Below are 23,913 nucleotides of genomic sequence, written 5' to 3' on the forward strand. Positions count from 1 at the left end.
AGAGAGCCTTTTACAGAGATGATACTTTCAGATATAGTCAATTATACATACCCACGAATATGTTCCTTCCTAAAGGGTAAACGCTAAGGGATAAATAAGGAATTAGATTGGGGGCTGTTTTGTATTTTGACAAGTATTCGTAGGTTGCTCTCTGTCGTTTACCTAATGCTTTTGATGCAGGGAGATGGCTCTGAATAAGCCAAATTCTAGCTGTAGGCACCCACATGGATGAATTTCTAAAACTTCTATAAGTGAAAAAAAGCAGTTTTTAGGGAAATCTGTACAACATACAAGCAGGGTATATTCAAACTAAATACATTGTTTTAAATTTATGTGATGGTACAACCCTAAAGAAGAGAAGGAAAATTAACGATCATAAACTTAGTGCAGCGGTTACCTTTGGGAGTGAGAGCGTGCATAATTGAGCAGGGCCCAGTGCTGGTCATGGCCACTGCTTCTTAATTGGATGGAAGTATGTGACTATTTTATCATGGATCTTTATGTATTAAAATTTTTTTTTTCAAGTTTATTTTGAAAGAGAGTGCGTGAACAGGGGAGGGGCAGAGAGAGAGGGAGAGAGAATCCCAAGCAGACTCTGGGCCGTCAGCACAGAGCTTGATGTGGGGCTCGATCACATGAACTGTGAGATCATGACCTGAGCTGAGATCAAGAGTTGGATGCTTAGCTGACTGAGCCAACTAGGTGACCCTGTCGTTAATCTTTAAACTTGGGCTTGTACTGTGTATGTTGTATCATGTGTCATTTTGTAACAGCACTTAAAGTAGTTTCAACCATATAAGAGGGAATATAGGGAGAAGTGAGTCTCCGTACCACAGAAGTCTCCATACCCATCTTCCTCCTCAGAAGCAGCAGCTGCTGAGTATGCATCCAGAAGCCTTCTGCCCTTTTTTGTGGTTGTTAGCACAGACGGCAGCATCTGTGCTAACCTGTCTTTACTCCACTCGAGGGAAAGCGGAGGCCTCACCACAGCAGCACATTGGACTCTTCCCAGGGTTGTCAGTGCAACCAGAAAGGACCCATCTAGTTCTCCGGTGGTGGACTTTCACATGGCTTCTCTTTTTAGCTATGGCAGAGTGCTGTGGTGGTCGTCCTTGTACAGACATCTCGTACAGGTGCACACATATCTGGAGAGAAGTTCCCATGAGTGGTGTTGGCTGGGTCAGAGTGTGTATCTTGTATCCATATCCATATCGCCAAGTTAGCTTCTAGAGATCATTGAGCTTCAGTGCTTCAGTTCACTACTTTTGTTGTTTACCACCACTCATCTGCTCTTGTGCATTTCCCGTGCCTGAGTGTTAATTTTAATTGTTTCATTTCTTAGCTTGAGGACTATTGCTGAAAAAAACTGAAATGTATTGCCAGAAAACGTGCTTCCCTACGTTATAGCATTGGACTGTGGTTTTGCATTGGTCCTCGTAGTAACCTTGAAAATACCCAATGATGATATGTTGTTGTGCCCTCCAGGTGGAGGGAAGCCGTCGCAGCCCGGAAAAAACTGAGGCGCCAGATGCGGGCTTTCCCTGCAGCGCCTTGCTGTGTGGACATGAACAACCGCCTGAAGGCATTGGCACCCAGTGCAGAGTGCCCCATTGCTGAGGAGAATCTGGCCAAGGGCCTCCTGGATCTGGGCCATGCAGGGAAACTGGGCATCTCCTGCACCAGGTCAGCACTTAGCCTGCCATGGCCGCCTGGTGTTCCCCAGCCCCATCCGGCTTTACGGAGAGCATGGATTAACGTGTGTGTTTGGAGGGAAGGTGGAGAGAATCAGATAACGTGAAAATAGATGCAGGATTATATTCTTGAAGGTCGTCTCTTCCTCTAGTTCCGGATGTATGACTTGTGCTACATGCTTTGATTTCACACTCCTTTTCCACTTAAAACACTCAGGGCCTGGTAATTGAATTTTACTTAGAATCACATCTTTGTCTTCTGGTCTTTCTGGATACATCTATCAATTTTCACTGGTGGAGTTTCTTCTGTTCCCATGACTGTTCTTGAGGGCAGGATTTTTGTCTGTTTACTACTCATCTCCCATGGGCTTGATATTTGTGGAATGAACAAATTCTCCGACTGATCTGTTTATCAGAAAAAGTTTTCTTGGTCTCCTAACCATTCTCTATCAGTAGACACTATTAACCAGTTACTTTCCACTCAGAACATCAGTAAATATTCACCAAATTCCTTTTATGGGTACTGAGGTGGCCTCATGAAGGCACAGTGTCTTCCTTTCTTTGTAGGTTACGGTGGCTCAGGAACAAGACAGTGCACCAGATGAAGGTTCAGCACTTTCACAAGCAACTGCTGAGGTCTGTCATCCCCCTGCCATGTGTGCTTCTCCTGCCTGGGACTTGTGCACTGGCTTACCCTCTGTGCTCTGTTCCTTCCAGTGATGCAGCATGGACACCCCTGGACCTGCCATCCCTCGTGGCCAAGTACCTCCCTGGAAGGTGGGAGCGTGTGTTTTGGAAGCTGGTGCTGGTGTTGCCTGATGGAGAAGAGCAGTCCCCAGGGAGTCCTGGCAGGTCAGGAAGGGTTTCCCTCCCTGGGCTTTGAGGTTGAGAAAGCGGCTTCAGGAGGTGGAGTTTTACAGGAGGCTGGGAGGGACTCTAGCCCTTGTCGCACAGAGGAGTCCAAGCATGAATCTTGTGCCAACAGAGAGTGGGCAAAGCAGTAGAGTTTACTGAGAGAAGGCATAAAGCTCTCAAGAGTGAGAGGGGTCCCGTCCCAACTGTTTTGCCACCAAGGATTTGTGTCCCTGACTTTTTATTGGGACCTTATCTGAAAGTTTGTGAGACTCCACTCCGGACACTGGCCCAGGCAAGTCTGGAATACGTTTATCCTTTTTTTTTCCAAAATCCCACCGCTGCTTCAGCCTCCCACTTGTAGCTGCAGCCTGCCTCTCTGAGGGTCCCTGATCTAGCACTGCCTAATATTAGCCCTTTCCCTACTCAGAATGACTTCTCTTGAGAGCATGAGGTGTGAGGGACTTGCGTAGTCTGTTTTGTTTGTGATTTGAAGTTGACGCTTTAGAATATTAAAATTTTTATCCTGTAAATTTGACAATAGTCTGTATCCAAAAACATTTAAGAGTTGATCCTTTTTTTTAAATTAAGTGATTTTTTAATTTACATCCAAGTTAGTTAGCATATAGTGTAACAGTGATCTCAAGGAGTAGATTCCAGTGATTCATCCCCTATGTATAACACCCAGTGCTCATCCCAACAAGTGTCTTCCTTAATGTCCCTTACCCATTTAATCCATCCCCACTCCCACACCCCCTCTTTTTTTTTTTTTTAATGTTTATTTATTTATTTTGAGAGAGAGAAAGTGAGTATAAACAGGGTAGGGGCAGAAGGAGAGAGAGAGAGAGAGAGAGACAGACAGACAGACAGACAGAGAATCCCAAGCAGACTCTAAGCTGCCAGCACAGAGCCTGATGAGGAGCTCGAACCCATGAACTGTGAGATCATGACCTGAGCTGAAATCAAGAGTCGGATGCTTAAATGACTAAGCCATCCAGGTGCCCCAAGAGTTGATCCTCTTTTAAAGTTGTGGTGAGGTGTATTGATTAGAGCCCACATCATTTTAGACTCTTGGGGAAGACAGTTTGTAGTGTGTTTGCTATAGTTGCGTTTTTGTTTTTTTTTTTAACGCTTACTTATTTTTAAGACAGAGACAGAGCATGAACAGGGGAGGGGCAGAGAGAGAGGGAGACATAGAATCTGAAACAGGCTCCAGGCTCTGAGCTGTCAGCACAGAGCCCAACGCGGGGCTCGAACTCACGGACCGCGAGATCATGACCTGAGCCGAAGTCGGCCGCTTAACCGACTGAGCCACCCAGGCGCCCCTCATTTTTTTTTTTTTTTTAAAGGAAAAAACCTTCTGGCATATTTTAACAGATTTCTAAGAAATTGACGTAGCATTACATGTATTTCCTACAACCAAACTGCTTCCAGAAATCATGTTTAAAGCAATTACAGAACATGTTTTCTTTTTTAGCAGCTTTATTGACATGAATTCACATATCATAAATTTCACCCATTTAAAGTTTTCATTTCATTGGTTTTTAGTATATTCACAGAGTTGTGCAACTATCTCCACCATCTAATTTCCAGGGGCACCTGGGTGGCTTGGTCGGTTGGGCGTCCGACTTCGGCTCGGGTCATGATCTCACGGTCTGTGAGTTCGAGCCCCGCGTCGGGCTCTGTGCTGACAGCTCAGAGCCTGGAGCCCGTTTCAGATTCTGTGTCTCCCTCTCTCTCTGCCCCTCCCCTGTTCATGCTCTGCCTCTCTCTGTCTCAAAAATAAATAAACGTTAAAAAAAAAAAAGAGTAATTTCCAAAACAGTTTTTACCTACAGAGAAATCCCATATCCATTACCAGTTACTCATCATTCCTCCCTGTCTTCAGCTCCCGGAAACCACTAATCTGTGTCCTGCCTTCTATGTATTTTCCTATTCTAGACGTTTTGTATAAATGGAGTCTTACACTAGCACTTTTCACTCAGCCATCATGTTTTCTGGGTTTATTCATGTTATAGCAGACAGTACTTTTTTTGTGTGTGGCTGAATAGTATTCCATCGTATGAACAAAACACATATTATTTGTTCAGTTGATAGTATTTGGGTTTCCATTCTTTGGTTATTACGAGTAACGCTATGAAACATCCATGTATAACAGTGTGTGTGGACAGATGTTTGCAGTTCTGTTATATACCTAGACGTGGAATTGCTACGTTGTGAGGTAACTTTATGTTAAGTCTTTGAGGAATTGCCAAACTTTTCCACAGTGGCTGCACCATTTACATTCCTGTTAGCATTGTTTGAGGGTATTAAGTTCTTTGAATACATTCCTTTTTAAGCAGTTACTCTTGGACACTGCTTAACTAAGGAAAAAAAAAGTCATAAAGATTATAAGACGACTGAGCAAAGAAGAGAGTTGTCTTATATTAAAAGTATTTAAATTAAGGTGAGTCATTTCTTAGAGTAGCTGTCTTCTGATTCACTAATAAGTTCACTTGGAAATATACATCACAGTAATTCTTAAGATCTCCAGCATGAATTTTTTTTTAATGTTTATTATTTTTGAGAGAGAGCATACCCGCACACACAAGTGGGGGAGGGGCAGAGAGTGGGTGACAAAGGATCTGAAGCAGGCTCTGTGCTGATAGCAGCAAACTGATATGGGGTTTGAACTCATGAACTTCGAGATCATGACCTGAGCAGAAGTTGGACACTCAAACTGACTGAGCCACCCAGGCGCCTCTGCGTGAAACTTAATTCTGTAAAACATTTTTATAGTTGACCCTTGAATAACATGGGGTTTAGAGATGTCAATTCCCCTGACACAGTCGAAAATCTGAGTATAACTTTTGACTCCCCCCAGAACTTAACTACCAATAGCTGCTGTTGACCAGAAACCTAACATAGTCAACATTGTGTATTTATTTGTATTTGTGTATATATGTATTTATCATATACTGTATTCTTACAATAAAGTTACAGAAAAGAAAATGTTATTAAGAAAATCATAAGGAAAATATACTTACAGTACTGTACTGTAAGAATGGATCAGGTTCATGAGTGCCCTCTCCTCTCGCCCCAGTAGATACCCCAGGAGAGTTCCTTGGTCTAGTTTAAAATCACAGCCTGTTTTGTCCAGCTCAACTTTACAGTAAGAGTTGGTGTCTGTGAACCTACATCTGTGTGGTATTTCTTTTTCACTTTTCCTAAAAATCTTTATAGCTTAAATTTAGAATTCTTTTTCAAGTGTTATTTTCCTTTATTCACAGAATTTTAGCAAACTGGTTAAAAGTCAAGTTCATGGGAGGTGATGGCTCAGTGGGCGACACAGGCACCATGGCTGGGGGAATTCAGACGCTTGCGCTGTTTCACACTCTCAGCAGCAAAGGGGATCAGACAGTCGCTGTCAATGTGTGTATAAAGGTAGGTGAGAATCGTGTATTTACTTCTGTGATTTTCTTTTTTTTTAATTATTATTTTTGAGAGAGAGAGAGAGACACACACAGGGAGACAGAGCATGAGTGGGGAAGGGGCAGAGAGAGGATGACACACAGAATCTGAAGTAGGCTCCAGGCTCTGAGCTGTCAGCACAGAGCCTGATGTGGGGCTTGAACTCACGGACCACGAGATCATGACCTGGGCTGAAGTTGAATGCTGAGCCACCCAGGCGTCCCTGTAATTTTCTTATTTCACTCACTTTTAGACATTATTGGAATCATGGAAGTGCCTTGAAGTGGTTTTGAAGAAATGTGGGAGGCTCAGAAGCCCGTATCATGTCTGTTCCTCTTTGTGTCCTGTTGACATCCCACGGACACCTACTTGGTGTGACATGCCAGGCTAGATTCTCAGGAGTGCTGTGAGCCTTAATCATCTCAGGTCAACAGACCTCTTTGAGAACTTGGTGAAAACTCAGAACCATCCTGACAAATGCATAGATGCACATAATTTAGGAACCCTGAACTCCTCCTTCATGGGCCTCTGATAATTAACCTGAGAAGTGTAAGAGAGCATTTCGCAAAAATACAGTGCCTGTTATATGTCACATGGTTTGCCAACAGCTAACATCTTTGCTATAATGGCTTCCTGATACATCAGGTCTTACAAGAGAGTAATTAATGTTTTTTTTTTTTTTATTTTTTTTACATTTTTTTTTAACGTTTATTTATTTATTTTTCTTTTTCTTTTTTTTTTTTTTTTCAACGTTTATTTATTTTTGGGACAGAGAGAGACAGAGCATGAACGGGCGAGGGGCAGAGAGAGAGGGAGACACAGAATCGGAAATAGGCTCCAGGCTCTGAGCCATCAGCCCAGAGCCCTACGCGGGGCTCGAACTCACGGACCGCGAGATCGTGACCTGGCTGAAGTCGGACGCTTAACCGACTGCGCCACCCAGGCGCCCCTAACGTTTATTTATTTTTGAGACAGAGAGAGACAGAGCATGAACGGGGGAGGGTCAGAGAGAGAGGGAGACACAGAATCTGAAACAGGCTCCAGGCTCCGAGCTGTCAGCACAGAGCCCGACGCGGGGCTCGAACTCATGGACTGCGAGATCATGACCTGAGCTGAAGTCGGACCCTTAACCGACTGAGCCACCCAGGCGCCCCGTAATTAATGGTTTTTAATCCTATGCAGTTTTCACTAAACTTGGTCCCACCAATATATATAAGTTCAGTATTGGGCATTTCAGGTCAATTGGATTTGTTTTACATTCAACTTGTCCTAAGTTTTTGATCGTAAGTTCTAATTTTTGTTTTTTATAGGTGTTTGTTTAGTATAGATGTTAATTTTTTTTTTAATTTTTCTTTATTCTTATTTAAGTAGAGTTGGTATACAATGTTATGTTAGTTTCAGGTGTACAATATAATGATTCCATAAATCTATACATTATGCTGTGCTCAGCACAGTGTACCTACTATCTGTCATCATACAGTGCTATTACAATACTATTGACTATATTTCCTATGCTGTACCTTTTATCCTCTTAATTATTCATTCCATGGCTGGAAGCTCATACCTCCCACCCTCCTCCCATTTTGTCCAGCCCCCACTCCCTCCCTTTGGGAACCATTGTCTGAGAGATTCTTATTTAACGAGAACCTGTTTCCTCATTCGAGTAAAGTCTACATAAATACATTTTAGGTGTTAGCATATGTTCAGATAAACCCAGAAGTGTATTTTATTTGCTTGGAAAAGAACGATGCAGGGCAGAGAGTGTGGGCTTCCGTGTGGAGCAGACCTGGGGTTGTCAGCTGCTGCTCTGGCCAGCTTTTTGAGCCTAGGCGTGGTGCCCTCCATAATGTAGTCCTGACTCACTGCACCAGGGTCTCATGAGGGTTAGCCAGGTTGCATGCTCAGAGTGCTCAGTGAGAACCCACTGTCTACCCTCTGCCCTGACCGGAGGGTTTACAGTGCCCAGGCCTCTCCTCTTCCTAAGAAGGTCACCTTTGTGGCACACCCTGCTCATCTCCGTGTGATACTGTAATCCACATTCCTTCTGTCCTTGGAGCCTCTTCAAATTGTAGTTTGATTATACGGTTTTTATTTATTTTGTTCTTCCATTTTATGTTACTTATTTATTTTAATTTTTTTTTTTTTTTTTAATTTAAGCAAACTCACAACCCCAAGATCAAGAGTCTCATGTTCTTCTAATTGAGCCAGTCAGGCACTTTTGTTTTTCTATTTTAATATTATTTATTTTATTTTCTAAAAGTAAAAGTAATACATGTATAAAACCTTAGAAATATAAGGAAGTACAGAGGAAGCATAAAGATGATAAGAGCCATTTATGCTCTTGCCATTCAGAGGTAACAGTAATGTCTTGGTTCATGTTCTTCCCTTTTTTCCTATGATCATAAAGTCAGACTTCACCTACTGGACAATTAGTTTGTTGTTGTTCTTGCCTTTATTTTTAAGTCTTTTAATCAAAGTAATATTTGCAGTACTTAAAAAGTCAGATACATGTCATGATGCATAATGAGGGATAGCAGCCCCTGCCTCTCTCCTAGGGGTTGATTTCTGTTGTCTTCCCAAATCACATGCTTACACAGCTGTTTCTCAGTTTACCCACTTTAGATGTTCTCCACTGACTTCCCATTAAAATATGTCTATTGTTGTATAACAAATTAACCCCAAACTTAGTTTAAAATAGTCAAGATTTGTTATCTCATAGTTTCTGTGGGTCAGAAGTCCAAGTGTGGTTTAATTGGGTCCTCTGGCTCAGGGTTTCTCACAAAGCGGAAATCAAGGTGTAAGCCAAAGCTCTGGTCTCATCCGAAAGCTTGACTGAGGGAAGAGCCATTTCCAAGCTCGCTCTTGTGGTTGTTGGCAGGATTCACTTCCTTATTGGCTGTGGCCAGGGCCTCTCCATGAGGCAGTGTGTAAGTTGGCAGCTGGCTGCCATCTGCTGGGCAGGACGACAGAGTCTCTCTGTAACCTAATCTTAAAAGTGATGTCTTGTCACTTTTTTCTGATTCTGTCTGTTAGAAGCACGTCATGGCAGGGGATTGTGCAAGGGCGTGAGCACTAGGAGGTGGGATCATGGGGCTGTCTTCATGGCTGCATCCCGTGCCAAGTGAGGAGTGAATTGGTACACTATGGTCCCACCCAGCCTTCCTTAATTTCCAAGGTGGCTACATCGTCACTTTATCTTATCTTAGTGAGTGGGATCACATTTTGATGGCTGTGTGATTGCTGTTTGCCTCAGAACCAGCCAAGTGTTCTGTGACTATGTTTCTTAATTTTATTGCAAATTGTAGTTGCCTTCTTTTCTCACTTACATACTTTTCTCTGTATCTCTCATTAATTTTTACCCAAATGTGCCAGCAGGTGGGTTGTGTGCATCTTAGAGTTTCAGATGCTCTCTCACTTCACCTTATCCCTTTGAGAAAGTGCCATCCTCTTGTTCTCCTGTGGGCTGATAGTGTCCCAGGTTGTGGCTGCCACTCGATCTCCATACCACTAGCATGGTCCTGCTCCTCCCCCTGCTAACCCTGTGATCTCAGGCAGGTTCCATGTGACTCTGTGCTGCCTGTGTAGGAGTGCTCTTATGATCCCTCTTTTATTAAAAAAAGAGATTTGATGCTCTTGTTTATTTGTATAATAATACCAACTGGCTCTCGTGGGGCTTTCCTGATGTTCACTTTGTTCATTTCTTCCCCTTCCCCAGTTTTTACTTTGTGTCTTTGTTTCAGTTTTTAAACAATCTCTGACTGGCTTGTACCTCTTGGAGAGAAAGCCTATCTCCTTCTTACATCATACTGCATTACCCATTCATTCAGGTATGCATTTCACAAGTATTTGTTGAGTGACTTCTCTGTCCCAAGTACTATTCCACATGCTGGGTTATAGCAGAGAACACATCAACACAAATCCCTCTTCTCAGGAGCTAATATCCTGGAGGGAGAAGGAAACTCGTGGGTAGAAAAATGTCAAGTGCCCGTCCTCCTGGTTTATAATCCAAATTATGGCAGTCCTTCTCCCCTTTCCCATTCTTGCTTGCTGATACTTATTTTATTTTATCTTATTTTATTTATATATTTATTTCATTATGACAAATGCATTCCTTAATCCCCATCCCCCGTTTTACCCATCTTCCCACCTGCCTCCCCTCTGGTGACCATCAGTTTGTTTCCTATAAAGAGTCTGTTTCTTGGTTTGCCTTTCTCTTTTTCTTCATTTGCTCTGTTTGTTTTGTTTAATAAATTACACATGAGTGAGATCTTACGATCCCTCTTTTACCAAAGAGGGAACTGAGGCTCCGAGAAGTTAAACAAAATAGCCCTAGGCCACACAGCTGCCACATGGTGGCACTGCACACAGGTGCCTTTGAGGATGGAGTGAGCTGTACGTGTAGAGTTCCTAGAACAGCGCCTGACTAACACATGTGCTTACTTGGTCCTGCCATTGACAGCAGCAGGGTGTGGGGTGTATCTTCCAGTTTCTTCCAAAGAAAGGATCTGTGGGAGCAGAGGTTTTAGTCCTTGCCTCTTTGAAAATGTGTTTACCCTTGTATTTGCTTTGTGGTTCAGTGAGGTTTGTAGAAGTGTGGGTTGAAAGGTTTTTCCTTCCAGTTTTTCTCCCAAGGTCATCTGAAATCCAGAGTTGCTGTTGAGATGTCTGAGGTGATTCCTGTTCTTTTCTCTGTGGCCTGGTCTTGTTTCTCTCTGGAAGCCTGCTTTCTGACCCCGGGGTTCTGAAAATCCACTGGGGTATGCCTGGTGACGACTTCTTTTGCTCACTGTGCTGGGTTTGACGGGGTCCTTTCAGGCTGGAGAGTACTGTTTCACTTCTGGGATGTTTTTGCATCCCAGTGCTACCTATTTTCCTTCTTTTGTTTTTTGTTCTCTTGAATTCCTGTGACAGATGTTGGATCTTGTCAGTTAATTCTCTAAGCTTCTTATCCTTTCTATTCTATTTTCTGTTTTGTTTTTAAATATCATGCTCTGGGAGATTCATTGACTTTTTTTTTTTTTTTTAATGTTTATTTATTTATTTATTGGGAGCGGGCAGAGAGAGAGAATCCCAAGCAGGGTCTGTGCTATTAGCATGGAACCCGATGTGGGGCTCAATCTCGTGAACTGTGAAATCATGACCTAAACTGAAATCAGGAGTCAGACACTTAACCAACAGCAACCCAGGTGCCCCAAATTGACTTTATATTCTATACATTCTACCAAATTTTTTATTCCATATGTATCATTCATTTTTTCTTACTGTTATTTGAATTTATCATATCATCTTGTCACTATTTTTAGATGCATCATGAGAGGAAATTAGGATTTTTGAGGTCTGAGCTTTTTTATGTTCCATGCATGATTTGTTTCCTTTGGATTTCTCTTTCTTTATTATTCTGATCTCTCTCTTATGTTGGAGGCTCTCCTTGGACACCTTATCTCAGGCTGCCCATACCTGAGTGAGGCCCTAAAAGGCTGTCCATAAGCTCTTGTGTTTGAGGTGGGGTAGCAGGTAGCTGAACAGCAAGCGTACAGTTTTTAGGGGGACTCCCAAGTGTCAGGATCTGCGTGTTGTTTTCTTGGACTGTTTGGTTTCTTTGGGAAGGATTCGTCTTATCCTCTTGGCCAGCTGCTGATGGTCTTGGGACAGGTGGGGAGTGGCCAGTGCTCTGTCCCCTCCACTATGCTTGCATCATTTCAGGATAGGATGTCTGCCCAGGGGGCAGATTGCACTTAAAGGCCACCTGCAGGTGGGTGGATGACCTATAGGGCCACTGCGGTGGGTGTGACTTATCTGTGTGGTCCTGAACCTCACCTCTGGCTCTTGGTGCCACTGGATCTGGGTGCTCAGGGCTTTTGCAGGCTCAGTCAGTCTGGTTCCTTCCATACCTCCATCTGTAACTCTTTTTTTTTTTTTTTTTTAATTTTTTTTCAACGTTTATTGTATTTTTGGGACAGAGAGAGACAGAGCATGAACGGGGGAGGGTCAGAGAGAGAGGGAGACACAGAATCGGAAACAGGCTCCAGGTTCTGAGCCATCAGCCCAGAGCCTGACGCGGGGCTCGAACTCACGGACCGCGAGATCGTGACCTGGCTGAAGTCGGACGCTTAACCGGCTGCGCCACCCAGACGCCCCCATCTGTAACTCTTTAGGTCTGGCTTCTTCTGCTTCCTTAATCTTAACAGTGATTGCTCCCATGTCTGTGATGCTCTCAAGAAACTGGTCAGAATCCCTTGTCTGCTATTGGTTTACCTTTACTCCCTTCTGTTGTTATGGGCTTTACCTGTTTGGGTTCTTTGGGGCGGGGGGCGGGGGGGTGCTTACCTGTTTTTATACCTGTTTAAGGGTAATTGTTAAGATTAAAGTAACATCTTCAAACACACTTCTAGCTAGAGGCTGAATTATTATCTGTTGACTTGGCTGTTTCTTGCACTAATCTACAGCCTCATGGAGGAGGGCAGCCCAGAGAGCAGTGAGCATTTGGTTGCGCTTATTCTGGGGCTCACATTCACTGCTGATTTGTCCCCTGGTGTGTCCCTCCTGATGGTCTAGATGTTGTTCCAGGTGGCTCACGGTGCTCTCAGCGACTGCGCCCTTGATGCTGTGGAGACGCAGAAGGAGCTCCTGGGAGCCAGTGGGCTCATGCTGCTGCTTCCCCCCAAAGTGGAGAGTGAGGACATGGCGGAGGAGGACGTGTACTGGCTGTCTGCGTTGCTACAGCTCAAGCAGCTCCTGCAGGCCAAGCCCTTCCAGCCTGCACTTCCACTTGTGGTCCTTGTACCTAGCCCAGGAGGGGATGTCATGGAGAAGGAAGTGGAAGATGGTTTGTGAAGGCAATTTCGTTTATGAACCAGCATGTTTAAAAATGGGTCGAGCCCCTGGTTTGAGGACGTGCTGGCAGTGTGGTGTGTGTAGGGAGTTGAGGGACAGCAGTGACTGGGAGCAGGGACGGGCGGGGTCAGTGCAGTGAGATGTGTTAGCTTTTCTGCACGCTGAGAGCATAAGACAGGTAACCTCTGTTTCTCTCAAAGGTCTGATGCTACAGGATTTGGTTTCAGCTAAGCTGATTTCAGATTATACCGTTATTGAGATTCCTGATTCCATTAATGACTTACAAGGCACAACTAAGGTGAGAAGTCTTCATCATTTTTAAAGGTCTGATAAGACATTTCAATTTTCCCCTTTTGTTCTGTCTTAAATGTAGTATATGTTACTGCTTGGATTTTTAACATTATATTTTGACAACTTAAGAAAATGTAAGCAGAAATCAAAATAAAAGGCAAAATTTGCCTACAGTCCTGCTCTCTGAAACATTAAATTGTTCATGTAAATTTTTTTTAGAGGTTTTGTTGTAATAGTTACATTTTGGGAAAGAAGTGCCTGGAATTACAATGAAAGTAACTGCGGGAAGCTAGAGGGTGTGAGAGTATGTGGGTGCGCAGCAAGGTGCTGGGCCTCCTAAGCATGGGGGGACCTGGCTTCTCTTTCTGTGCGTGGTGAAGGTGGTGTGCAGGGCTGGGTTACCTTGGGCCTGAGCCCTTCCAGGATGACCCTGCAGGCTTTACTCCTCAGGATAAGATGGGACCTGGAGCCCCTCTCTGGGAGGCATAGGGGGCGAAACTCTAGAGCCGTGGAAGCTTCTGCCCACTTCCTAGTGTGGTTGAGAAGCTGGTGCTCCCTGTGTCACCTGCTGTGACAGCTGTGGGAGAGGTACTCTCGGGAAGCTCTTTCTGAAAAACAGGATGAACTGTTTAACCGAGTCTCTCCTGAATGTTTTTGCATCTCAGGTTTCACGGGCTGTGCAGTGGCTGGTCTCCCACTGCCCCTGTTCCCTTGACCTTTGCTGCCAGACCCTCATTCAGTACGTGGAAGATGGGGTTGGCCGTGAGTTTAGCGGCCGGTTTTTCCATGACAGAAGAGAGAGGCGGCAGGGCGGCCTGGTCTCACAGGAGCCTGGAGCCATCATTGAGCTGTTCAACAGTGTGCTGCACTTCCTGGCCTCCCTGGTGTCATCTGAACAGCTGTGCGACCTGTCCTGGCCTGTCACTGAGTTTGCCGAAGTAGGGGGCAGCCGGCTGCTTCCTCACCTTCACTGGAATGCCCCGGAGCACTTGGCCTGGTTAAGGCAGGCTGTGCTTGGCTTCCAGCTTCCACAGATGGACCTTCCACCCCCGGGGGGTACGTGCTCTTGCCAAGGGGTCCTGGCTGGGGAGGAATGTGGGACAGCTAAGTCTCCTGTTTTCTGTTCTTACTATAGTGATAATCTGGCAGGTATTGGGCGCTGATGTGAAATTTGTATGTCCTCATCCACTGTGCGCCCCCTGCTCCCACACTGTTCCCATTCACACCTGCCTTTGGGTTTAGGAGTCAGAGTTGGGGCTGTTTGTGGGGGGCTGTGGGCCCTTCATCACTAATAGAGCAGCCTGTGGGTGTCCGCACGGCCCAGGAAAGAACGTGGTAAGTGGTGTTGGCCTGAACACGTAGCCCAAGGCCCACGGTTTCTGAATTGACAGCAGGTTCTATCCTGCCTTTGCCATAGGGTGGGGGTGCAAAGAGCGTGGGGACCAGGCAGCCCTGCCCACATTGCTGGCTCTGCTGGGGCCATGACACTCTGTTACTTTAACACCAGTGTTCCTTCTTTGTCGAAGAAACCTCTGTTCCGTGACTCTGGTTGTGCCCAGGTGAGGCTGTTGTGATGAAGACTCTATAGGTCCCCTGGGCTGGGCAAGGAGGCTGTCCCTTCCTTTGCTCACACTGTTAGGAGGGAATGGGGCTGTTTGCTACTTATGTAGTACAATACATGGCCTTGGCACGGCCACTCTCCTTTGGGCCTTTGAATAGAGGCCTCAGGTACCCTTGTAAACTTTGGGTTGTGGGGGTGCCTGGGTGGCTCAGTTAGTTAAGCATCCGACTTTGGCTCAGGTCATGATCTTACTGTTCGTGAGTTTGAGCTCCACATTGGGCTCTGTGCTGACAGGTCAGAGCCTGGAGCCTGCTTCGGATTCTGTGTCTCCGTCTCTCTCTGCTCCTCCCCCCACTCATGCTCTGTCTCTCAAAAATAAACACTAAAAAAAATTTTTTTTAATGGGGTGTGGTCTTCAGTAGGTCTCATAGATGCTCGTTATTGAAGAAACCCAAATGGAAGCAAACCACACGATGTAAATAGGAGCTAGGGCAAGGTTCCCCAAAAGAAGCCCAGACTTCCGGTACCAGAGTCCCCTGGGTGCTTTTTACAATACAGATTTCTGGTGTAACCACAGTCCTGTATAATCAGAGCCTCTAGGTTGGACTCTGTTGTTTATTTTGTCCAGGGTGACTGTTTGCATCTCTTAACGGGACGTGGGGAGGGAGAACAGCTGTGGTTCTATTGTATTCAAATTCGAAAGCAAACTTCTTAAATACACAGTTGCCTTTTCCTAAGAAAATGTGGAGTGAAGACATTTTGTGTAGTGTCCACCTATATACTCTGGCCAAATCTTGTAACTGAGGCGGTGTTTTCTCTCCAGCGCCCTGGCTCCCCGTATGCTCCATGGTGGTCCAGTATGCCTCCCAGATCCCCAGCTCTTGCCAGACTCGGCCTGTCCTCCAGTCCCAGGTGGAAAACCTGCTCCGCAGAACCTACCGCAGGTGGAAGAGCAAGAGCCATTCGATGGGCCAGGGGGCAGGGCCCTCAGTTGCCGAGATCCCATGGGATGACATAATTGCCTTGTGCATCAACCACAAGCTGAGGGACTGGACACCCCCTAGGCTTCCTATCACATCAGGTAATCAGTGCTCGGTGCTGTGGGGTCACATCAGGAGGACTACTTGGTCCAGTTTCAGCAAAGAAAGATGTTTACTTTGATGTTTCTTTTTCTGTGGGTCGCTGCCCTTCCTTTCTATAGGACTCCCCTTTAAGCCAGTGACTTCCAGTGGCTTAAGCCAGTGACTGTTAACATTGGGAGGAGCTAGGAGTATTCCGGGGGAGCCTGGAACCATCTCCCTGAAATGGCCCCTAGGCTGGCTCTAAGTTAGATTTCGGTAGCTCTGAGTAGTTATACTGGTCATGCCACAGTCTGGACCTGAGCCTGTCTGAACCTTAAATGACCCATGGATGGTGAGGCATGTTACGTCAAGCATGGGAGTCAAGTGCATGGCTTTAGTTAGTAGGGCTTGTTCTTAAATCAGTGTATAAGCAAACTTCAAGTGGTCACCTGTTGCTTGTTGCTCTTTTGATACTCTTTTCTCATTTGTTTTTGTATTTTTTCAGAGGCTCTGAGTGAAGATGGTCAGATATGTGTATATTTTTTTAAAAACCACTTGAAAGCATATGATGTTCCTTTGTCATGGGAACAAGCCAGAATGCAGACACAGAAGGAGCTACATCTGAGTCATGGGCGGTGAGATCTGTGTGTATTGTGTGTTTCTGTCCTGACAGCCAGCAGAGCAAACTGTATTATTCTCCTCCAGAGTACAGAGACAGAACATTAATGTTCTACACACAGAATCCAGCCCACTGTGGTTAGATTTAGACAGATACCTCAGGAACAGATTATTCTTATGCAAGCATCTCATTTATCAGACAAACCTGACCCTGAAATCATAACATAGCCAGGAGAATCTAGACAAAAGAAAGTAGACATTTCATCTCATTTACAAACCTAGTTCAAAAGTACTGAATAAAATGTGTTAGCACATACAATTTACCAGTACATAAAAAAGTTCACAAGTAGGCTTTATCCCAGGATAAACAATGTCAACAACAGAAATCTCTTGTAATTTGCTGTCATAGAAAAATAGCGATCATTTCAGTAGGTATTTAAGTTCTTTTATTAAAATCTGTACCCTCCAAACCCAATTTATACTCATTCTTGATAAAATTTCTTATCAAACTTGGGTAAAAAAACTCCTTACCTTCATAAGGCATTTCACCATAAAACTACCAAAAAAAAAAAAAAAAAATCCTTCTTGCTAAGACATTAGAAATATGAATGTCAGAACAGCCTGAGCTGCCTGATTTCACTTGTTCACTGCTGTCCTGGGAATGCTGCCCCGATGCAGGGACACAGATAAGATGGGGTAAATACCAAAAAGAAGGAGTAACTGTCGTTTTTAGACAGTTAAATTGTCATTTCAAGAAAATCAACAGTTACATCCATAGAACTATTTGGAGTTCAGCCAGGTGATCAGACAGATGGACTTACAATGTACAAAAATTCTCATTCACAGCAGCAACTAACCCTTAACATAGGGACGTATACTGATCCAGGAAAGGAACTAAACCCTTGTGCAGGGAACTCTCAGGGACTTGAAGGTGTGAAGAAAACCTGAATGAATGAGAGGTCAGCTAGCTTTGTTGATGGGAAGATGGAGTGCTGTAAAGATGTCAGTTCTTAAAGTGTAAAGTCAGGGCTTTTCTAATCAAAAACCCAAAAGAGGAATTTTCCCCCTGGTCTTGACAAGTTAATTCTAAAATATATTAGGATGAGAAAATATGTAGCAATTGCTGAGAAAATTTTGAATAAGAATAACAAGGAGGTGGGGTGCCTGGTGGCTTAGTTGGGCAAGCACCCAACTTTTGATTTTGGCTTAGGTCATGATCTCACAGTTTGGTTCGTGGGATCCAGTCCTGGTTCGGGCTCTGTGCTGTCAGCACAGAGCCTGCTCGGGATTCTTTCTCTCCCTCGCTCTTTGCCCCTCCCCCTACAAACAAATAAACATTATAAATAAATAAATAACAAGGAGGAACTGCTGTGCCTCACATCAGAACATATAGTAAAGTTACAACAAATAGATGAGAATAGGAAGTCCAGAAACAAATCATATGGGACAAAGTACCATGCGAAACCAGTGAGGACAGACGTTGGCATCTATTTAGAAAAAATAAAATAGTAGACCCCCTTTCTCCCTCTGTTTGTGAATATTACTTACACAGGGATTTAAGAGCTAAATGTAAAAATACGAACCTTACCAATATTAGGGTAAAATAGAACCTTGTTGATAACCTTGGGATGGGAAACCAAACTGAGTAGAGAAGCTCCAAGCACCTAGCTGCCCAGGAGAGAAGGTAAGCCTTTCCTGTAAGGCAGAGGTTGCCCTTCCTTCCTTTGTGCCCAAGCCTGACCCTGAGGGAAGCAGGAGTAGGCAAGGGTAGGTCTGGGGCTCTGTGTCTACATGTACACTCTACCTGCTGCTGGAGGAACCTTTCTTCCTCCTTCCTGACCATAAGCACTTCAAAACATGTACTTACAGTTTGGGGATAAAGTCTTTGCATCCGTCTGCAAACAAGTTTCCTGCTCCGATACTGCACATGCACTGGAAAGGGAAGAGGAATGTAGAGCATGGCCCAGAGGGGCGGGCTCCCAGCACCCAGGATCTGATGCGTGGAGCCTCTGCCCAGGAGCTCCTGGCCCAGTGTCTGTCCCGGAGTCTGCTGCTGGAGAAAGAGGAGAGCAAGAGGTGAAGTCTATTCCCTTAGGTTTATTGTGTCCGTTAGGCCCCTTCATGCTGGATTAGCAAGGATCACGGTGACGTGACTGTTTAAAAAAGAAGGCAAGTCAGATGTGTATAAGTATAAGCTCTTTGAAGGCAGAGGCAGTGCCCTAGATAGTAGGTCTTAAACTGTTTGAAATCAGTTTCATTTACTGTTTATTACTGAGAGTGGTAAGTTTTCTGGTGGGAGAGAAAGCATGGCTGGCTGATGGAGTCTCTTCAGTGGATAGTGAGTGCTGAATGTGGGCTGCCACCGGCTCTCTGCCCTTGGCAAGCCTGAGGGTGCCAGTGCGTCATCCCACACCGTAGACACTCCTCTGCGTCTCCCACCACCCTTTTTAATGGTTTTACTGAGAAAGAGAACCAGGAAGAAGGCAGTTTACAAGGTGGCCTGTACCCCATCCTCTCACCCCCAGCAGCCTCCCTGGGTCCAGCTTATCACCAAGGGCAGCCCCTCCCCTTGGCTGGGATCCGATCTCCCACCCACTCAGGACACTCACGTGAGCTTCTCTATTATGTCCCCTTCCTCCCAGCACCCTAGAACAGGGAACCATGCCTGAGCCATGCTCCTTTGATCGTAAACTCTTCAAACAGTGTGATCCTCCCTTCTGTCCTCCCAGTCTCTCCTGAGCCCGTCCCTGCCCCCATGTCTGCTCTGGTAAGAGTCACAAGCAGCTTGCTGAACTGACCATGAGCCCCCGTCTCCAGCAGCGTTCCACACCTTTGTTCTCTCCCTCCTACCTCGCAGGAGACCTCGTCCCTTTCCTGCCCAGCTGGTAACTCCCCCTAGGGCTCTCCCCCCACCCCCTCACCTAGCCTCTGTGCTGTTTGCACCCCCACTCCCCAGTGATAACCTCCAATTTCAAATAACGTGAATATTCTGACAACTCTATATCTAAAAACCCTGAGTTCTCTGAAATCCAGATTTGAATATGCAACGGCTTCCTTAAAATCTTCATTGGTCATTTATAGGATGCCTGATAGCCATCTCAAAGCTAACATCCCAAATCTAATTCCAGGTTTTCCCCCATTTGAGATGGTCTTCCCAGTTGATGAGATTTTGTCCTTCCAGCTGCCCAGGCCCAATGCTTTGGAATTATTCTTCCACATCCAGTTCATCCATAAATCCTATTGTCTCTATCAAAAACGTATTCAGAATTGGACCGTATGTTGCAGTGGGCTGTGGTCTAGTCTTGGCAGACCCAGTGTGAACCTTTCGTGTGAAGCAGAGGTCATGTTTTCCTTTGCTCACAACCTTCCAATGACTTCCTCTCCAATGAAAGGCAGAATCCTTATGAGGTGGGCAGGGCCTATGTGATCTGCCTCCCATTTCCTTTCTGACCTCTGCTCCTTCAACCTGTGAGGTAGCACACAGCCAAGCCTTTGTGCCTGCTGTTTCTTTTGCCTGGAACTCTTCAGCCACCTCCAGATATCCCTGTGGCTCACATTGCACTCATGTCCAGAGACTTGTCAAATGTCCGCTTCTCAGCGAGGGCCTCCTTGCCTGTCCCCCAAACCCTTCCTGTCTTCATGTCTCTGCTTTGTCTTTCTCACCTTCAGACTGCATTTCCCTTTTCTTTTGTTCTTTGTCTATCTCCCCTCACTAAACTATAAGCTGCTTACAGCCGGGCCTTGTCTCTTTTCTTTCAGTGCTGTATCCCTGGTACCTCAAATGGTGTGTAGTGTTTGGTGGGGGCTTGTTGGAAGAGTGAATGAATGTGTCATGATTTTCAAAGTAGACTTTTATAGGTGTGTATCACTTAAGCAGTTGGATCAGATTGTTTTTCTTGAAAAGATCAGTGAAAAAAGTGGATGGAGTGAACATCTTACAAGTGTGTTAGGTGGTGGTGGGATATTATTTTGAGTTAATTTTAAACTATAAGCAGCAATCCACACATCTGGATAATCCATCAAGAGATAAGAATTAATTATAAATACCAAAATAAGCCAGAGAAAATAAGCCAAATGAGAGAATTATGAGTAATGTTAAGTAACATGCAAAAGCAGTTGTTTGGATAAATGTGACCTTTTCTGTTAAATATAAATTGGACTTACAAATTAAAGAGAAGACTAAAAATTTTTAGGAGTGTGGTTCTGCTTCTCATAACTGTTCTACCCTTAGTAAAAAGCAAAGCGTTAAAAGTAGGGGTGCCTGGTTGGCTGAGTTGGTGGAACAAGTGACTCTTGATTCTCGGGGTTGTAAGTTTGAGTCCCATGTTGGATAGACTACTAAAAAAATAAAATCTTAAAATTTTTTTTAATTAAAAATATTTATAGGAGAAAAGTGAATGATAGTTAAACGTTTTATTCCTCATTCTCAAATGCTTTAGGTTTGAAGATCAGCTTCAGCAGTGGTTGTCTGCAGACGCAGGAGTGTTTACAGATTCAACATCCCTTCCCCTCTACCTTCCTCAGACCCTGGTGTCTCTGCCTCAGACTATTGAACCTGTGATGAAGACAGTGACCACTACCAGCCCTCAGGTGGGAGGAGCATACATTTGGCATTTGAATTAGAATTGAAGACTGAGAGAATGGCGGGGAAAAGTAACATCTCCATTCATCATATGGTATTGTGATGACCAATAAATTATTAGCTTAAATTAGATCTTTTCTTAATCTGTCAGTGTTATAGAGGCCCAACTAATTCTGAGTTTCTATGTGTGAAATGAAGGGAGAGTGGAATTAAAACATGCTTACAAATTGAACAAAACCCATAACCGTGTTCTGACACGCAGTGAGGGCATTGAGGAGAATAACAAAGGTGATGACGGTGGCTTCTGTTTGTGCACATGATGTCCAAGCCTTGGCATCACCCCAGTCTTCCTCTGCGGGGTTAACTTTCCCTGAGGAAAATTAATGAACGAGGAAGGTAAGATCACAGACGTCAGGGGCTCACCCAGGAGTGTGGCTGAGCTGCTTTTCAGAGCCAGACCTGATTGGCTCCGAAGCTCAAGGTCTTTCTACCTCATTATCCTCTTTCAGTGGTAACAGAAGCAAAAACAGTTTTCATCATAGATTATAATGCTGGACATTTAAAAAGTATGCTCCTGGACTGGTTTTAGGAAGCCCTTCAATAGGGAAGAAAAGCAAATTAAGAAGGCATACTCTTTCCATTCATCAGTTTGGCAGGTACCTTAAGAATGTTTGTACGTTTTGACTTAACAATTCTGCCCTAAAGAAACTACCATATATAACAAAAATTGATGGGTTTTTGTTGTTGTTGTTCACCTGTAGTATTAATCATACTGCATAAAAAAATGGAAACTAAATATCCAAAGATGGGAGTCAGGTTAAACAATTACAGGACATATGATGGAATAGCTCATAGCCCTTGACAATTATATTTTATAAAAATGACTGACACTGGAAGTGGATGATACAATGAAGAGAAACATTCTATGTGCAGGTGATACCAGCTGTATATGTATGTGCTGAAAGAGGCTGGAAGGATGTATATGATAGATGCCAAGAAACGGGTTTGTTGAGCCCAGCAGGCCACAGATGAAGTTTCTAACATGAATCAGATATACTGCCTTCAAAGAGAATATATTTGGGTTTATGGATCTCCCCAAACTATTTTTAGGTTCTTTTTTATTTAAATAGAATGAAAGGCCAAGGGAGCAACTGCAGTTGTCAGAGGCAACAGGCACATCTGTGACTGAACGGCTCAAGCACCTGGAAAGGCTGATGCAGAGTTCAAGGGAGGAGGAAGTTGCCTCTGAGCTCCATCTCTCTGCACTGCTGGACATGGTGGACATTTGAGCTACGGGACCTGAGAGAGTGAGAGTCTCCCGAAGATTTTTGCCTTTACTCGAAATAATGTTCTTCTCAGATGTTTGATGCACTGTTGGAAATGTGATTATTAATCATGCAAATAAACCATTTGAGTGTCTAATGAGGCCATCCCAAATTTTCAGAATGAAAGGCTCTTTTCTCCTGTGTAGTGTCTTTGATATTCTTACGTTTCATCTCCTCACATTGTCACCCACCAACATAGGCTCTGAGGGAGTTTGCAGCTTACGTTTCTGTGTGCATCATTCATTTCTAAGTTGCAATCACTGATGTGTCAGACATCAGTAACACAGGGACGAACAAGACACAGGAACCCTGCTCACCAGGCCCACCTAGCTCACATCCAAGAGAGCCAATGTTATATGTACATAGCAATCTGAAGGTGTGTGCAGGGCATATCCCTGCCCTGGAAGCAGAGGGGAGACCAGAGGATTATGTGGAGAAGACAGAATTCCAGGAGGGGAGTGCAGGGTGGAACTGGGCAGAATGTGACGTAACTGAGAGGTCATGGCACCTGGAGGTGTCAGTGTGGTAGTACTGCCAAGTGAGGGGGGATAGGCCAGACCACAGAGACCCTTGCTGCCTTATTCTGAGTGCTGTGGGAGTCAGTTGTTGGAAGATATTAGGAGAGAAGTGACTCAGTCACTTCTTTTAAAGATGGTGTATGGGCAATTCTGGTCAGCAAGACAAGGCAGGAATCTCGAAAGGGGTGCTGAGCAGCCATCCATGTGAAAAAGGAAAGGTATAATCTTGAGTTTGTTAGCACTTGGTGCGGAAGAAGGATAAATTTGAGCCATCCACAGAAGTAGGTATTAATAAATTTGGTGATGCTGAGTATGACCACCAATCTGAAATTGGCACTCAGCATCTCCCTATTATAATCCTTTAGACTCTCCAAGAAGACTGTATCTTCTCATTCTCCTCAAACCTCCAGCATTCTTAGATGATGACCTTGCTTATGTCACTGAGAAAACAGAAGCACTAAGAACAGAACTTCTTATCCCACGACCACCAAATCTACCAGCCAATCCCCACTTCCTCAGAACAAAACTATTTACTTTTTTTAGGGATTTTTTCAGTGATTAATTTCATGTTCATCAATAAAGACCTTAAATAACGCTATTTCTTAATCTTGATTTTAGACATTATCTGTTGATTTCCCACAATGGAAGAGAACTTAGCTCTCCTGGACTATCCTCTCTGCAACATACTTTATGCATGCCTAAATATCCACATTTCCTCTTCTACTAGTCTTCCAAACAGCTTGACAAAATGTGGGCTGAAGTGTGCATTCGGAGTTCAGTGTGACTATTAATACTGTTGGCCATTGAGCCCAGTATTGGTTTATGATTACACTTCCTTTAGTTACGTTAAAATTAATAAAAGGAAACCTCATTTAAAATGGAGTCGGGAGGCCAGTAGGGGGAGCTCTAGTGCCCTACCAACTGAAGACCTATCAGGAAGAGGGACATCTTGCCAGGATACTACTTTACTGTCCCAACTGGAGGAAGGAAGGTTTCCTCCTGCCCAGGCCAGGCAATAGTCCGGCCAATGAGAGACTGCCACAGCTCAAGCAATGGGAGAAAGTTACAGCTCAGCTAATGAGAAGCCACAACACTTTCAGCACCCAGTTTACTACAATTGATTTTCTGTT

The 23,913-nt window shown here is 44.4% G+C and overlaps 1 protein-coding gene across 6 annotated transcripts in view; it reads left to right on the forward strand.

Moving 5' to 3' along the window:
- Window positions 1-22,377, forward strand: part of MCM3AP (minichromosome maintenance complex component 3 associated protein) — a 57,074-nt gene extending 34,697 nt beyond the window's left edge. For 2 of the 6 annotated variants that reach the window (XM_040483687.1, XM_040483686.1), the window contains exons 18-29: window positions 1,486-1,683; window positions 2,259-2,327; window positions 2,409-2,543; window positions 5,813-5,966; window positions 12,549-12,819; window positions 13,028-13,125; window positions 13,784-14,174; window positions 15,503-15,760; window positions 16,246-16,375; window positions 18,228-18,434; window positions 20,798-20,948; window positions 22,071-22,377. In XM_040483687.1, the coding sequence (XP_040339621.1) occupies window positions 1,486-1,683; window positions 2,259-2,327; window positions 2,409-2,543; window positions 5,813-5,966; window positions 12,549-12,819; window positions 13,028-13,125; window positions 13,784-14,174; window positions 15,503-15,760; window positions 16,246-16,375; window positions 18,228-18,434; window positions 20,798-20,948; window positions 22,071-22,229 (2,221 nt within the window). In that variant the 3' untranslated portion in view covers window positions 22,230-22,377. Of the gene's footprint in view, window positions 1-1,485; window positions 1,684-2,258; window positions 2,328-2,408; window positions 2,544-5,812; window positions 5,967-12,548; window positions 12,820-13,027; window positions 13,126-13,783; window positions 14,175-15,502; window positions 15,761-16,245; window positions 16,376-18,204; window positions 18,435-19,000; window positions 20,090-20,797; window positions 20,949-22,050 lie in introns of those variants that run through there. The other 4 variants (XM_040483689.1, XM_040483688.1, XM_040483690.1 and 1 more) reach the window with 4 other exon arrangements.
- Window positions 22,378-23,913: the final 1,536 nt, after the last annotated feature.

The sequence above is a fragment of the Herpailurus yagouaroundi genome, unplaced genomic scaffold, assembly GCF_014898765.1.
Source record: "Herpailurus yagouaroundi ecotype Mexico unplaced genomic scaffold, PumYag 162, whole genome shotgun sequence".
Lineage (NCBI taxonomy): Eukaryota > Metazoa > Chordata > Mammalia > Carnivora > Felidae > Herpailurus > Herpailurus yagouaroundi.